At 36.3% G+C, this 16,568-nt stretch overlaps 1 protein-coding gene and 1 long non-coding RNA gene across 3 annotated transcripts in view; both read right to left on the bottom strand.

Annotated features, from left to right (window-relative positions):
* Nucleotides 1-2,441: 2,441 nt before the first annotated feature.
* The window catches only part of LOC105484432 (uncharacterized), a 334,675-nt gene continuing 320,548 nt past the window's right edge, over nucleotides 2,442-16,568 (bottom strand). For both annotated transcript variants that reach the window (XM_071075681.1, XM_071075702.1), the window contains one exon: nucleotides 2,442-4,571. In XM_071075681.1, the coding sequence (XP_070931782.1) occupies nucleotides 4,523-4,571 (49 nt within the window). In that variant the 3' untranslated portion in view covers nucleotides 2,442-4,522. The remainder of the gene's footprint in view (nucleotides 4,572-16,568) is intronic.
* Nucleotides 9,691-16,568, bottom strand: part of LOC139357608 (uncharacterized) — a 51,674-nt gene continuing 44,796 nt past the window's right edge. Inside the window, exon 3 of the long non-coding RNA XR_011611120.1 lies at nucleotides 9,691-12,376. This is a non-coding gene — a long non-coding RNA (uncharacterized lncRNA). The remainder of the gene's footprint in view (nucleotides 12,377-16,568) is intronic.

Below are 16,568 nucleotides of genomic sequence, written 5' to 3'. Positions count from 1 at the left end.
ATTAGTTGACTTTGAAGGAGACAGAAGTCCAGTTTAAATTTGTCTCTCCGTGTTGCCTTTAAGACAATAATTTTATTAGAAAAGTTTTAGGGGGTGGATTTTGAGATTAGCAGGTGATTGGTGGAAGGAAAGGTAAGGTCTGGAAAATCTTTTGGCATGTGTAGTTTTTAATGTCTTTTTATTGATTTCATGGGTAAATTTAGGTGGAGTTAGTATAAAATATGTGGTGGAAATTTAGACTGTGACATTAGTAAGCTTGTTTTGTGTAAATTTTAGCCAGCTATATTGGTTTTCATTGATTTTTATCGATTGTGTTATCTTATAAGTGAAAGGAGTTTAGCTTTTCAGCAAGTTGCTTTTTCTTCTCATGTATCCAGATGCAAATTCAAGCATTTTTGATAGTTATTGATTTCTTTAACTCTTTTGGGCCCAGTTTCAGTGACATTTTGGTTCTCTTCTCAATTCTCCTTGCATATATGCTATAAATATCTTCTTTGTGTTTAATGGGGATTACATGAAACATCCCAAAGTTCCAACGATCTATTAAAAACTGATAATGACTTAACTTTGCTTATGTACAAAACTCTGGTTCTTTACAGTTCCATCCTCCTCTATTTTATGTTATTCATGTCACAAATTACATCTTTACATTTCGTGTACTCATTAGCATAAATTTATAATTATTTTTTGTGCTTTCGTCTTTTTTGATTTTATTAAATCATTAAAAGTGGAGTTTAAAACCAACATTATAAGCTTTGATATTTGCCCCTATGTTTACATTTACCAGAAAAATTTTATATTTTCACATGGCTTTGAGTTATTTCCCAGCATCCTTTCATTTCAACTTGAAGGTCTCCCTTTAGCATTTTATGTAGGGAAGGTCTAGTGGTAATGAATTCTCTTGGCTTTTTGTAAAATCTGGGAATGTCTTAATTTCTCTCTCATAATTCATTTATTTATTATCAATATGTAATAAATGTACACAGTTTTGGGGTACATGTGATAATTTAATATATTTATATATCTCCTTTAATGTTTTGTTTTTTTGTTTTTTTTTTTTTTTTGAGACGTAGTCTCTCTCTGTCGCCCAGGCTGGAGTGCAGTGGCGCAATCTCAGTTCACTGCAAGCTCTGCCTCCGGGGTTCACGCCATTCTCCTGCCTCAGCCTCCCTAGTAGCTGGGACTACAGGCGCCCGCCAACATGCCCAGCTAAATTTTTTTTTGTATTTTTAGTAAAGACGGTGTTTCACTGTGTTAGCCAGGATGGTCTCGATCTCCTTACCTCGTGATCCTCCCGCCTCGGCCTTCCAAAGTCCTGAGATTACAGGCGTGAGCCACCGCGCCCGGCCATATCTCCTTGAATGTTAAAGGACACAAAATTCTGTTTTTACAGGTTTTTTCTTCTCTGAGAAGCTCTCTTTATTATAAAAGTATTTTTTTGTAACTTTTATTTGAGGGCTAGGGTACACGTGCAGATTTGTTATATAGGAAACAAATGTTTTGTTATGGGGGTTTGTTGTACAGTTTATTTTGTCATTTGGGTACTAAGCCTAGTACCAAAGAGTTATTTTTTCTGATCCTCTCCCTTCTCTCATCCTCCACCCTCAAGGAGGCCCCAGTGCCTGTTTTTTCTTTTCTTTGTGTTCATGAGTTCTCATCATTTAGCTACTGTTTATTACTGAGTACGTGCAGTATTTGGTTTTCTGTTCCTGCATTACTTTGCTAAGGATAATGGATTTATCCATGTTCCTGCAAAAGATATGATCTCATTCCTTTTATGTCTGCATAGTACTCCATGGCTTAGATATACCATATTTTCTTTATCCAACCTGGCACTGGTGGGCTTTTAGGTTGATTCCATGTCTTTGCTATTGTGAACAGTGCTGCAATTAACATTCATATTCATGCATCTTTGTAGTAGAATGATTCATATTCCTCTGGGTATATACTCAGTAATGGTATTGCTGGGTTGAGTGGTAGTTCTGTTTTTAGCACTTTGAGGAATCACCATACTGCTTTTCACAATGGTTGAACTAACTGACACTCCCACCAACAGTGTATAAGTGTTCCCTTTTCTCTGCACTCTCGCTAGCATCTGTTATTTTTTGACTTTTTAACAATAGCCATTCTGACTGATATGAGATGGTATCTGATTATGGTTTTGATCTGCATTTCTCTAATGATCAGTGATATTGGGTTTTTTTTCATATGCTGGTTGGCTGCATGTATGTCTTCTTTAGAAAAGTGTCTGTTCATATCCTTTGCCCACTTTTTAATGGAGTTGTTATTTTTTTCTTGTAAATTTATTTAAACTCCTTGTAGATGCTTGATATCAGGCCTTTGTCAGATGCATAGTTTGCAGATATTTTTTCCCATTCTGTAGGTTGTCTGTTGACAATGTTGATAGTTTCTTTCACTGTGCAGAAGCTTTTTAGTTTAACTACATCATATTTGTCAATTTTTGCCTTTGTTATGATGGCTTTTGGTGTTTTTTTCATGAAATCTTTGCCAATTTCTATGTTCAGGATGATATTGCCTAGGTTGCCTTTCATAGTTTTGGGTTTTCCATTTAAGTTTTTAATCCATCTTGAGTTGACTTTTGTACGTAGAGTAAGGAAGAGGTCCAGTTTCAATCTTCTGCATATGACTAGCCAGTTATTCCAGCACTATTTATTGAACAGGAAGTCTTTCCCCATTGCTTGTTTTTGTTAGCTTTGTTGAAGATCAGATGGTTGTAGGTATGCGGCCTTATTTCTGGGTTCTCTATTCGGTTCCATTGGTCCATGTTTCTGCTCTGTTTTTGTACCAGTACCATAGTACTTTGGTTACTGTAGCCTTGTAGTATAGTTTGAAGTCAGGTGATGCGATACTTTTGTCTTTGCTATTTTTGCTTAGCATTGCGTTGCCTATTCGGGCTCTTTGTTGGTGCCTTATGAATTTTAAAATAGTCTTTTTCTAGTTTTGTGAAGAATGTCATTGTTAGCTTGATAGGAATAGCACTGAATTTTCTTTACAGTTTTTTTTTCCTGTCAACACTTTAAATATATCCTACTGTCTTCTGAACTGAAAGTTTTCTATTGAGAAGCCTGCTGACAATCTTATTGAAGATTTCTCATTTGTAATGAGTAATTATTTTTCTTGAGATTTTCAAAATTCTTTATGTCTTTGACTTTCAGTAGTTTGAACACAATGTGTCTTGCTGTGTTGTGTTTAGGTTAATCTTATTTGGTGTTTGCTGAGCTTCTTGAATTTATATGTCCATGTCTTTTCTCAAATTTGGGAAGTGTTCAGCCATCATGTCTTCAAATGAGCTCTCTTTCTTTTATCTTTTCTTCTTTTTCCAGGATTCTTATAATTCATTAGGTTAATGGTGCCCCATTACTAACGAGTCCATTAGGCTAGTTTATCTTTTATTCAGCTTTTTCTTTTTGTTACTCAGAATTGATAATTTCAAATTACCTGTCTTCATCTTTATAAATTCTTTTCCTCTGTTGATTCCCTCTAGTTAATTTTTAAATTCAGTTCTTGTATTTATTTCTTAGATCTACAAATCTGTTTTTTTTGTAATTCCTCTTTTTTGATATTCTCATTTTGTTCCTACAATATTTTCTGATTTCTTTTAGTTCTCTGTCCTTTTCTCTAGGTCATTGAGCATATTTAAGACAATTGTTTTAAATTCTTTGTCTAATTTTTCTGAAGTCTGTGTTTCTTTAGGGTACATTTCTAGAGGTTGTTTTGTTCTTTTGAGCATGTTTCCTTATTTGTTTGTATGTCTGGATCTTTTGTTGGAATTGGGCATTTGAAAAAATAGTCACCTCTTCTTGTCTTTGCAGACTGACTTTGTGCAGAAAAAGACCTTCACCAATCAGCCTAGCATGAAGGCTGAACGTCTTCTCAGACCTTTTCTGAGCATTCATGTTCTCTCTATTTGTGCGTGTGCTTTCCCTCCAATTCTCCTATACGAAGAGCTGATTTTAACATGTCTTAATTTCTCTGTCTCATCCTTCTCAAAGTCTTAGATGTTTTACTGTATTTCTCTTCTCATTATCTCTTGTCCGCAGTCACCTGTGCATTTTCATCTGCTTGTATCGCTCACAGGCTGAGGTTGTTGCTACTCTTTTCAGTGGCTTTCAATCTAATGTCCAAACTATGCCTACATTCTTGCCTGAGTTCCAAGTTAGGAAAGAGAGAAACCAGTCCTGCCGGCAGCCTCCAGACAGACAAGCTAGACATTGTAAACATGTCTTGCTTTTTTTTTTTTTCATCCCGTTTCAAGGGAGGAGACAGGAATTGGATCACTTCCTTTCAACCCCACTACACTGTGATGAGGGAGAGACTAGGGCAAAGGCTAGGAAAAATGCCATGAAATTTTCTACCATTTTGAGTGTGGCTTTTGCTTGGTTGGACATTTTCTTGGTTGCTGCAGACTCTTGACTGATTTCCAGAGCTCTCACAAGGCTATTAAGACATTCCTTTGTTGTTTACTTGATGTTTCTGTGGTGGAAACAGGACCTGGATTTTTCTATTCTGCCATCTTGCTGACATCATCTTCTCCAGAGATAGTTTTTAATCTGAAAAGACAATTAAGATTGAACACCAGTGAACTCTACCATTAAAGGAAAATGGGAAAGGACTCCATAAAGATGCCTAAGGATAAGGCAAAAAGAAGGAAGAGAACCAAAAGAGAATCATATCCTAGAAACCAAGATAAGAAGTAGTCTCAAGGAATTTATGGTAAATAGTGTTAAAATCTACAAAGATATCAAATAAGATTATGACTGATATCAGCCAACTGGATTTGGAGCTGTAGAATGCTGAGGGTGGAAGCAATTTGTTATGTAGCTATGGGAAGAGTCTACCTGAATAGTGAAGCTGCATAACCACTAAGGGTCTCAGAAAACTGAAACAAATGATGTCAAACCCAAGAGTGTTTAGAAAAAGGATAAAACACCCAGGATTTATGAAATACTATTTGTAGAGCTGTACAGAAAACTGTTTCTCAAATCAATTCCAGCAAAAAAAAAATGTTGGCTTCTGATTTGCTTTTCTCCAATTTAAAACATATGTGTCTTGTGATTCTGTGTCATCTCTTGTTTATTGCTGCTTTTTCAAGTGATGCTTTTGTGGCTAAGAAATCAAAGGCCAGATTTCTCTTCTTAATATGAATTCTATTTAACTACTTTGATCCTCCAAACTTCCCTTTGCATCCCATCCTGTATCCTAGGGACATTACAAATTTCTCCTTTGATAGTATTATATTTCTATATTTTAAATCTAAATCCAAATGGATAAATATCTTTACAAAACTGATCAGTCAGAATTAAAAGAAACAAGTAAAAAAAATACTCCTCAGGGGGCCAATATCCTGGGTCTGATGACAGTAAGCCAGTTAATTTTGTTCTAATCCAAAGCCAGAGAATGCACTTATCCCACAATCCTATCCTGTAGCCCCATCAATGCATGCTTTTCACCATAAGATAGAATGTGTGAAAGACGATGGACAAAGTTCATTTCTACTCAGAAAAATAATTACAATTATACGTAACATTTGACTCAAAGAGGATCAATATGTTATTTCACTTACTTATTCACTCACTCTTCCCATAACTACTTCTTGGACAACCATACTATGCCAGGCACTGTGTGTGCAGAGGTAAACATAGTCCCATCCCCTCAGAGGCTTACACAGTTGTAGATACTATTAAAGAGATAGGTACAATGCACTGTAGTAGGTGAGAAGAAGGAGTAACCAGTACCACAATTATAAGATGAAAGCACACTCAAGAGTTGTTTGGGAGGTATGCCAGCTGCTCAGTTCATTTTAGATGGGCTTATCACTGTCATCCCTATTGATAAGAATGTATTTGCTGTATTTACTTCTTTAACATGAGTGTGGTTTTGTGACAGGGTTTACATGACAGCATGGTTTGATATATATCAGGAAACAGTTAAACAGAGTAATCACTCAGTGCCTACAGAGTGTATAGTAAGGTCCTGGTAATTACAAACCACAGATAGGGTGCTCCTGGGCCTTCAGTATGGACAAGACCAGTGTGAATCATGCTGTTTGTATGACAGGCTTTAGGTGACACAATGAGTACAAACACTGCTTTGCTTCCTTTCCTTGGTGTTATTTCATAGCTCTCAGTAGTCAGAATCTTACAGGAGAGAAAGAGTGGACCATTACAGTCAAACATAAGAGACTACCAGACCTTAGCTGTACAATATAAAATGTTGTTATCAGTGTTGTGATGTTCAGTAAATAAAACCACCATGGAGTTCAATGTGAAACAAAACATTCAACGTAAACTTGGCTCTGGTTATAGATGATTAGTCAAGGTAGAGTTATATAAACATAGTACATATAAATTTAAGTCTTGAAAGCTGAATCTAGTCTGATTGCTGCTCCGTGGTGATACAATGTTAGTAAAACCATCCATCCATCCCTCCATCCATCCATCCATCCATCCATCCATCCATCCATCTGCTCGTTCAATGTTTATTGAGCCTCCTCTATGATCCAGGCCTTAGGTGGGTTTCAGGTGTTAGGAGATTTTAACAACTCCTTGCCTTTAGAGGCCTATACCCAAATAGAGAAGATGGTATGCAGGTGATTATATTGTGGTAATACCAGTGCTATCATATGGATAAACACAGTGGGATCTGGGAACACATGGAAGAGGCATTTAACTAAGATGAAAAGGCCAGGAGATGGTTTCTCTAGGAAGTAGTACGTGGATGAATTTTAGAGTATGACAACAACTGGCCAGCACAAGGTTAAGAAAGAGAAGATCTAAAGGATGGTTTGTCTCTCAGATATTGGCACTTTCATAATAGAAAGCAGATTCTCGCCATAAGGCAAGATCCTTATTAACCTAATTTGGGGTAAGAACTTCCTTTAAGTAAGAAACCAAGAAAGAAACATACTGAGAACCCTTCTCAAATACAAACTGGAAGAACTGCAACTTGTAATGGTCAGACTTTTTCAACCGCAAAACAGTACTGGGCCTCCTGACAATCACGTTTAGGCCGTCTTATCTCCTCTCTGTAAAGACTCAGGGTGTTTCAGAGGGAACAATAGTTAGAGCTTAGACATCTGTTCTAACCAAACTCTCATCTCACACTTGAATTCCTGTTTTGCCCAGTTTTGAGCTCAGGAAATAAGCTTGAGGATAGGCTACAATCCCTAATCATGTTTTCAGAGGTTAGAGCCCACCTGATCTATTGCCTTCTTTTTACCCATTTGACACCAAAGGAGAGGAAGACATGTCCATGTGGAAACACTTGATTATATATTACTATTTATTTTCCTGAATATTAAAACATTCTTTAAAAATTTTCCAACAATGTATTACTATATACGTTCAATGTGGATATCATGCATCTATTAAATATCATTTTATATATTACTTAAACAGTGCCAGTTATGTCATACTATGTAATAAGTAGGTTATGGAACTATATGAAAAGTATGATTTTAAATTTGTATGTAACAAAGGTCTACACATGTTTTTCTTCTTCAATGCCTTACCCTTTGATGACTGGTGCAGGGATTACTACAGAGACAGCTTACAGCCGAGGATACACAAATGGATGTTATGTTCTAAGTTAAACTTGTATGTAAAAAAGCTGCCTGTTATGTCTTACAAAGAGGGGCATTCCATCAAATATTCTAGCAACTTCCCTTTCCTATATTGATAAAAATGGCTAGAGTGGGGAAGAAGGGGTTATGGAACAAGGGAACATATTGGAAGAGCATCTCTGAGGAAGAGCCTTCTTGTGGAGTTGCTCAATGTGGCGTGTCAGAGAGCGGATGTTTCCTCTTCATTGCCCACTCTAGCCTTGTAGCTCCATGGAGCGAGGCAGGAACAACATCAATTTAACAGGTGTCTAGGCCACATCATGGAACCGGCAACGGACCACCTATCCCAAAAGACTGTCCAGGGGAAAGATGAACCTGCATTTAGGGACTCCTGGAAATCCACTGGGAGTGGAGGGACAATGCAGCAGTGCTGTCTCAAGCAATCCCTGGCATCAGAAGGCAACAGAGGGGTGGCTGGCATCCTAGTATGCAGAAGGACAACTCAAAGATGTCCACACCTTAATTTTTGGAACATCTGGCTATATTACCTAACATGGCCAAAGAGACTTTGCAGATGTAATAAGATTATGGGAAATTAAAATTGGGAAATTACCCGGGATTATCTGATGGGCCCAATGTAATCACAAGGGGTTTAAAAGCAAATAACTTCATGACTGAAGTTAGAGAGATGCCACAAGTCACAGAGATTCAAACCAGGAGAAGGACTTGACCTGGAATTGTTAGTTTGAAGATAGAGACCTGAATTCTACCAACTACCTGAAGGAGCCTAGAAACCAATTCTCCTCAAGAGCCTTTGGATAAGGGGCCAGGCTGGTCAACATGTTGATTTCAGCCTTGTGCAACCCTAAATAGAATATGTAGTGGAGTCCACCAGACTTTAGGCCTACAGAACTGTGGATATGGGTGGTGTTTCAAGATATTACATTTCTGGCAATTTGTTATGCCAGCAATATAAAATGAATACACACCCAAGATCACTTAATGGTCACCCAAAAAGATCATGGCCGAGTAAAGTGACTCCAAATCTCCATTGATGGTCTTCACTGGCCTGAGCAGTCTTCTTTTCCCGCCTCTGCATGTGCCCACTCTGCCATTTATGTTGAGCTGGTGACTAGGCACAGAGGATGTGAGGAAAAGAGAAGGCAGGTCATATCCATACCACCTTTTCCTCAATTGCTGCAAGTTCACACTGATAGGCTGTATATGGTTTGGGGTAAATTTTTAAAAAGTGAAGTTTGGCAACAATTATTGAAAAAGTAAATCCTTCTCTGTATTTACATTGCTGTGTTTAGATTGTAATTCTTATTTGTTTTATAGATACAGAAAAATAAAAAAATTAATTCAATCTGCATGCTAACAGTGGTTATAGCTACTTGGTTATATCTTTGATTATATCTTACAAAGAGATTATATCTTACAAAGATTTACAATGCTTTTCTAGATATTCCAAAATTCTTACTGTTATACTGTTAAAATGTTATTTTAAAGGAAGTATACTTATTGTAGGAATTCAATTTTTGTTTCCCTTAATGGCTTGTATACTTTTAAGGGTATAGTCTTTATCTTCTACATTTCCCCCCTATTTTCCCAAGTACCTAGTACAACAATGTGTTATTTGAAAATTGGAGGAAAACTAGTTTTTTTATTTTTTATTTGGCAACTTTTTATTTCAGTAAACCTGGAATGTGTTTATCCTTATCAATTACTAGGGTGATTTTATTGCAATAATTTCTAAGTAAGTATTTAATTACTTAGCAAAATAGTACCAGTTTGTTTCATCAAGAGTCTTGAGTAGTTTTTCTGTGTCCACAATTCCATTATTGGAAAAATGAAGGGACTAAGTTAATCTTTTTCAGCTTTTACAGTTTAGGATTACAAGATGACAAAAGAACATCCTAAGGATCCAATCTATACACTCACGTTTTAGACTCAACAAATGTCCAAAATGTTCTGTGCTCTGTCAATTTCTTCATATAAGTGAACACAGCAGCTAAATAAACACTTAAGAAATTTGGCTGATACACAGTTCATTTTTGATCTCATAATGTGTGTGTGTGTGAGCGTGCATATCTGTGTGTGTGTGTGTGTGTGTGTGTGGAGGGATTTCACAGGAAAACACACATGAAACTATTTATAGCAAATATGAAATAAGTGCTGAAATAAGTGGCTTGGTAAGTTCAATTGCAAAGACAGAAAAGCATAACAACTGTCCCACATTTGTGTAGGGCTTTAGAGTTTTCAATTCATATATATGGATAAATAAATTAACGTCCAAAACTATTTTTTTTTGACATGGTCAAGGTCACACATAGCTAAGTATACAGAATCAGACCTAGATCCTGGAATGCTTGACCCCTTGGATGGGCTCTTTCTACCTCATCAAGGTGCTGCCCTGGAGCTCTTTCCACTACCTCGAAACATTGAGAGGCAATAGGAGCTGAGAAGGTTTGGCCTGTCATGTCCACTAGCTCCAAGCCACTATGTGAGACTGTGGCAGACAGGCAGGCTGGATTCAGAAAAGGGAAATAATGGAGTCAGAACCCACTTCTCCTTTCCTTAGATCACTCAATTCAGAAACCCATGCTATTTACTCTTATTGGCCCTCCATCCACTGGAAAACCACATGCTATGCTTTAAGCATTTGTGGTAAATACAATTGATGGTGAATTTGCATATTTCCTGCTTTAACCTAAAGTGGTCTTGTACATTGGTTGACTTCAAATCAGCATGGTCAAGTCCTTCTTTGGGGCTAATCAACTCCTACATCATTGAGAGAAAGTGCTCAGTTAGTGTTAGTTGTTGCTGTCATTGCTGTGATACTGTTTTAATCAATAGAATCTCATGCCAATTTCTGTGTTTTCAACATTTCCACAGTGACCCTAATGGTTGTTGAAATCATCTGTCAACGCTACCACAATTCTTGTCTCACTCCTCTTCCCTTTGAACTGTCTGAGAGCTTTATTTTCTTCTACAATGAAACTACCACAATTAACCCCTCCATTGGGTTTCCATAATTCTACTTGGCTCTAGATTTATCTTTTAATTAATACTCCCTGACCCAATTTTTATCCACAAATTTTAATATTAGATATTACTCTCATCCTTAAACTAATGTGAAAGATAAGATTTTAAATAAATGGGTGTGATATAAACAGTAATGGACTATAAAGGATTTTTCTCTCAATTGGCATCATTTACTTCTAAGAAAAATTGAGCCATGAGAAAATGTTTGTGGCAAGAAATACATTTGTTATTTCCCACACATTTAATACCTTAACACTAATTTAAAATTTGATTTACAATCTGGTTCTATCTGGAAGCCTGAATTATTTTAAGATTAAAGAGGAAAAAGAGGAAGAATTATAAAATTGAAGATGGAGGAAAAAAAAAAGCTTGTTTTGAAAAAGATATGTGTATTTAGTAAGAACTTTTCCTTCAAAAAATATGTTGGTTGATGTCATATTCAGAAGTGACATAAAGATCCTTAACTTTGCTGGTTACTCCCCATTTTAAAATCTTTTCTCTTCTGAAGCCAAATTCAGACATTCATTTAGGCATTAATACACAATGCAAAGAATAGATTTTGGTGTTGAACTGATCTTGATTTGAATGTTACTTATTGTATGACCTTGGGTAAGTTGTTAAACATTTCTTAACCTCAATTTTCTCATGTGTAAAACGGAACTAATAAGACCTACTGGGTAATGTTATTGTGAAGATTAAATAAAATAATGCATGAGTTGAAACTTTAAAACATGGCACCTGGTAAAGAGCATGGCTTTAATACATATTTGTTTCCTTGTTGTTACTCTATCATTTTCTGTCTTCTTTTTTCTTTATGGTTGATGCTTGAAATCACCACTCAGCAGTGTTGCAATCAGAGAGGCTGATATCTGACAGGATCTAGGAATTCATGGGATAAGATATAGAAGCTGCGTACGTGTGGAGAGGGGGAATATTCTTGCTTTCAGCCAAAGAGATTTGCCCTAGGCTTATTGAGAGAATGAAGACATAATATACTTTGGACCTTATGTTGGCATAATTTTCATATGTAACACCTCTGGGGCGTTTGTTCTTCATTTAGTAAATAGAAACTGCCTGTTGGGTTCCATTGGCACCATTCCACCAAACAGCATTCTATAATGTTGCATGTGAGTCAGTTTTTTCCACTGGCATACCATTCGAAATTTCCTCATTATAGAGGAATATTCTACTATATTCACAACTAGAGTCACCAAACTGGATAGATGAGTAGCTTGGCCTGAACACCTCTAGATGGTTGGCCAATTCTTACCTGAATTACGTTACCTGGTAATTCTGGGGAAGTTACATAAGGCCCTACAAAGAAGATCTGTGATTGCAAACATATTTTCCATGCAATTTTGAAATGCTCAAATGTAAGAAAATAGCAATGACCAGATGATGGATTCCTTAAGATCAGAAACGTTGTCTTATTTCTCTTTATTTCTCCATTGCCAAATAAAATACCTGACACGTATACACACATACATACCAAATATATATTTATATTTTATATGATGCATAGTGTATATGCTATATATATTTATATATCATATGCTATTCAGCAATTTTATTAATGGAAACAGTAATTGATTGGCTTAAGAGAATGAAATATGAGGTTTTCCATCTGAATAACCTCTCTGCAAACTTAAATCTCAATGCAGACGTTATCTCCTTTGGTATTTGGTGCTCTCCCAATTACTACATTTCTCTCTGTACTGCTCTTGTATATTTGTCTCTTTTTCCAGGTACCTAAAGAAACAAAGCAAAATGAAACAAAACAATAACAAACTTTAATATAGGGACTGACCCTTTTCTAACAGTATTCAAACTTTTAACATTGTACTTGCTACAGAAAAGGCATTTAATAATTTTTTTTAATAAACAAGAGAAATAACATGTCCTGTGTATTTAGGAATCATTTCATATAGAAAAGCAAAAATTGGCTTTTATTTATTTAGGTTCCTGGTTCCAAAACCAACAAATTTATTATTAACCAAATGGCTACAAGATCATATGAATGGCACAAGATCATGTAAAAAAAAAGAAAACCAGATGAGAAAATGTCTTAGACTGTAGAGCATATGAACGCATGTCAGAGTTGGGTGCTGAAAGCAGTGGATGTGCTGATTATTCTCTACTGAAGCTGGTATGTAGTAGTTTGGACGGGGAAATTTTAGGACCTTGTCAAAGGGGGAAACCAAATAGAAGAGTAAAGGGAAAATATTTTTCTTCTATTCCCTCATCCAGGGCTGTCCCCCCAAATTCAGATTTGGGGAGAATACTTAATCTCAAGAGTCTTAAGACCCTTTTAATTCAACTAGATTGATAGGTAAAATACATAATTCTATGGCAATCTATGCAATATTGGGCAAGATGTAATTTAACAGCAATGCTCATTCATTACAGATTCTAGGGTGATATTCGATGGTTTCCAAATAGGAAGTATTATGCCATATTGCAGAATGGCCAATGCTTTCATTGAGATCCTAAGCAGCAAGTCATTCTTCCCATCAAAAAGTATTTAAGATGCTCCTCCTGTGGCCAAAATACAAAATGCTCATTAGTCCAGAAAGGGCACACACACACACACACCCACCCAAAACAACATGCCACTGACATAGAGGGCTCAGACTAGAGAGATAGGGACCTATAACATCACAGAGCCATTCTAAATGATTAGTAGTAAGGCAGGTGGCTAGCACAGAAAGGCTTTAATGGAAATTGGCCATTAGACTTTTTACTTAAAGATTGTACTTGAGCTAGTAAAACATAGACAAACAATAAAGAATTTGGTAAAGGCTCCAAAAAAGTGGACATGCAAAAAAGACAGCACAAGGCAACACAATGTGGGGGCACAGAGGAGAGTCCCCAGGTTGTGAAATCAAAACACCACTTGAATTTGATCTATTTCCTAGATCAACCCAATTAGGATTGTTACTAGTTCTATAGACAGGATGATCTGAAGGTTGATATAGTCCTCGTATATCTTTTAGAATTTATTGTACCTATATGTACATATGTGTATGTATGTATATAATATGTACATGTAATACACATACATCTACTTATGTATAATGAACTGTACATAATTCTCTTTATGGAGTAGGCATTTATTAATTTTTACAGACACTGTTGTTTCTTTCAAAAAATTCCAAGTTTAAAACCCTATTTATAGATCATGTCTGTGTATTTTCTCCCATTATTTATTACTGTATATATCCATCTATGTGTCTTCAAGTCAAATGAGCCCTATTTGTCATGACAATAAATACTCTGACATCCAGAGTAGACAAAATTAGTTGTGTATTATTCCTCACTGAGTTCTGACGTATTGAAAAATTCTGATTGATTATGCTACACCATACACTATCTCAAGGATAAAGTCATGATAAACGGTAGTATTAGGGGAATGTGGTGAGGATTGCAGACCTGAGTACTAACAGATTTTGGAGGAAACTGATGTCCACCTAACGCCCTCTTACAGACTAATATATCTTCCAATCTGTTGACTCTACGTGGGATGTACCTGACATACTTCAGCATAAAGAGGTAGAAAAAATACGAGTTTTGGGACCCAACAAGGAGAATTCAATCCCTATTCTACCTTTATGGGCAAACGATTAATCTTCCTGAATGTCAGTTCATCATTCTAATAGATATGATAGTTCATCATTCTAATAGAGAATACAGGGCTGTTTGATGTTCAAATGTAATCATTTGTACACAGAGAAGAAACAGTAAGTGCCTAATGCATTTTAAGGTAATTTAGTCAATAAGTGAACTAAAACCATGTTGTTCTACAATTAATTCTGAATTCAAAGCAGCCGTGAATGCAGTTCAAATTGCTTAATCCAACATATCTTAGATCCTTTTTTTCAATGTGAAAATATAGAAGGGAGGTTTTCTTTGACCTTTTTTCCTGGAATTTCTTATTTTGCAGCCCTTGAATGAAAAATACCAGGTTCATTAAAAAATTTAGGATTTTGTCATTGTTTATATTGAGTTCTTATTTTAATTTCTACAGATGCTTATACCTCTGAATATTTATTTCTCAAGTTTTATCATACCCTCAAGAAATAGTACCCTCCTCTCTCTTCTTAAACAGTTTATTTCTAACCCGCTGTTTCAACGGTTTCAGTTTATCAAGGTCTGTTTTCTCAGGCACTTTCTTATGGATAGTATGAATTTGGGCGTCTGTCTCCCTGTGGTAAGGTTTCAATTTGGTTAGGTGGCAAATTCATTGGCAGTTGTTACTTTTTTTTTTTTTTTTTTTTTGAGACGGAGTCTTACTCTGTCGCCAGACTGGAGTGCAGTGGCTCAATCTCGGCTCACTGCAACCTCCACCTCCCAGGTTCAAGTGATTCCCTTGCCTCAGCCTCCCGAGTAGCTGGGACTATAGGCGCGTGCCACCAGGCCTGGCTAATTTTTTTGTATTTTAGTAGAGACGGGGTTTCACCATGTTGGCCAGGGCAGCTGTTACTTTTAAAAATATCCCCCAAATCTCCTGGTACAGTAGTGGGCAGATAGTAAATGACATGGATTTACTTGCCGGATTTAATTGAAAAAAAAAACCAAAAAACAAAAAACCCAAAAAACAAAAAAACTTTACGCTTAAGTATCTGAGCAAGGGACGGACCACAAACCCGAAGCTTGAGTTTGGTGCTCATTTACCTCTTGTCAAATCCTGCGATATATCATGCAATCCTGATAACTTACACCAAAATCGTGCCAACTGTGACTCATTGCTCTAGAATTTCAGAAAGTCTTCCCTACCGTAACCTGCCTAAACTTGAAGTTTCCTCATTTCCAAATCGTATTTCATGGAAAGAGGCCCTAGAATGTAGTCTTCTTGAGGTAAGTACGTCATCTTTCTTAAGATACTGTCATAAGGTTAAAATAATAAGGATATCCCAGAGCCTAACCGTGGTTAAAGACGGAAGGAGGAATTGGATTTTATTTAGAACAGTTTCTCATGTGAATAAATGTTTACCTAAGGTAGTAAGCCAGGGAAGTTCCCTCAAAAATTTGGAGAGGAGACAGGAAAAGGGGCAGATCAGAAAAACAGGAAGGACATAATTTAACTTCCAATTTTAAGTTCTGTGTTTGTGTATATGAATTCCAGGCCTGATGCAAGTGCACAGGTTATAGGATCAAAGCATCCGTCTTTTTCTAGAGTAAGTTTATTATTCATCCCTGCATTGCAGCATCTAAGTACAGAGCCACAAATACATTTGTGTTGAAAAATCATTTTTGTGTGACTAGTCTCTTAAGAAGTAGTTTATTGATCAAGGTAAAATAGGACCCAAATTAAAATTTTGACAGTTCAGAGAGAAATATTGATAATAATATTGCAAATAGTACAGTACTAAGACAAAATGGTTGGAATACAAAGCAGTATCTGTGGGCTTGAGTTTTCACTCCATCTTTAACTAGTCAGTAGTGATTTGAGACACTACTCACACTCTATTGTCCTTAGTTTCCTTTTTTTTTTTTTTGTAAATGAGGATGTTAAATCTCTGGACTTTTTTCTAATTTATAAATCGTCAGTTCTCTCTTAGATTAAAAAATAGGTTTTCCAAAATACTTTCATTCTACTTCCATTTGTTTAAGTAAACTTTAGGTGAATTATATCTTGTGGGAAAGATAAAGAATGCTCATTCTTTTCTAGGATTTAATAATTGAATTAACCTTCACTACATCTCTAAAGAGGGTAGAGAAGAGATAATCTAACATTTAAGGAACGCATAAACTTTTCACCTTCATTTCATTCTCCACAAAAGCATTATAAAGTGAAAATATTCTCCAATTTACAGTTAAGGAAACTGAAACTCAGAGAACTCAAGTAACATGCCTAAAGCCACAGAGCAGGTAGGAACTGGGCAGTGCCAGCCTCTGCTCTTGAGGTCTATCTGATTTAAAAGCCTGTGTGGGCCGGGCGCGG

The sequence above is a fragment of the Macaca nemestrina genome, chromosome 1 (assembly GCF_043159975.1).
Source record: "Macaca nemestrina isolate mMacNem1 chromosome 1, mMacNem.hap1, whole genome shotgun sequence".
Classification (NCBI taxonomy): domain Eukaryota; kingdom Metazoa; phylum Chordata; class Mammalia; order Primates; family Cercopithecidae; genus Macaca; species Macaca nemestrina.
The sequence above is the reverse complement of the archived record's forward strand: the minus strand, read 5'-3'. Positions and strand labels throughout refer to the sequence as shown.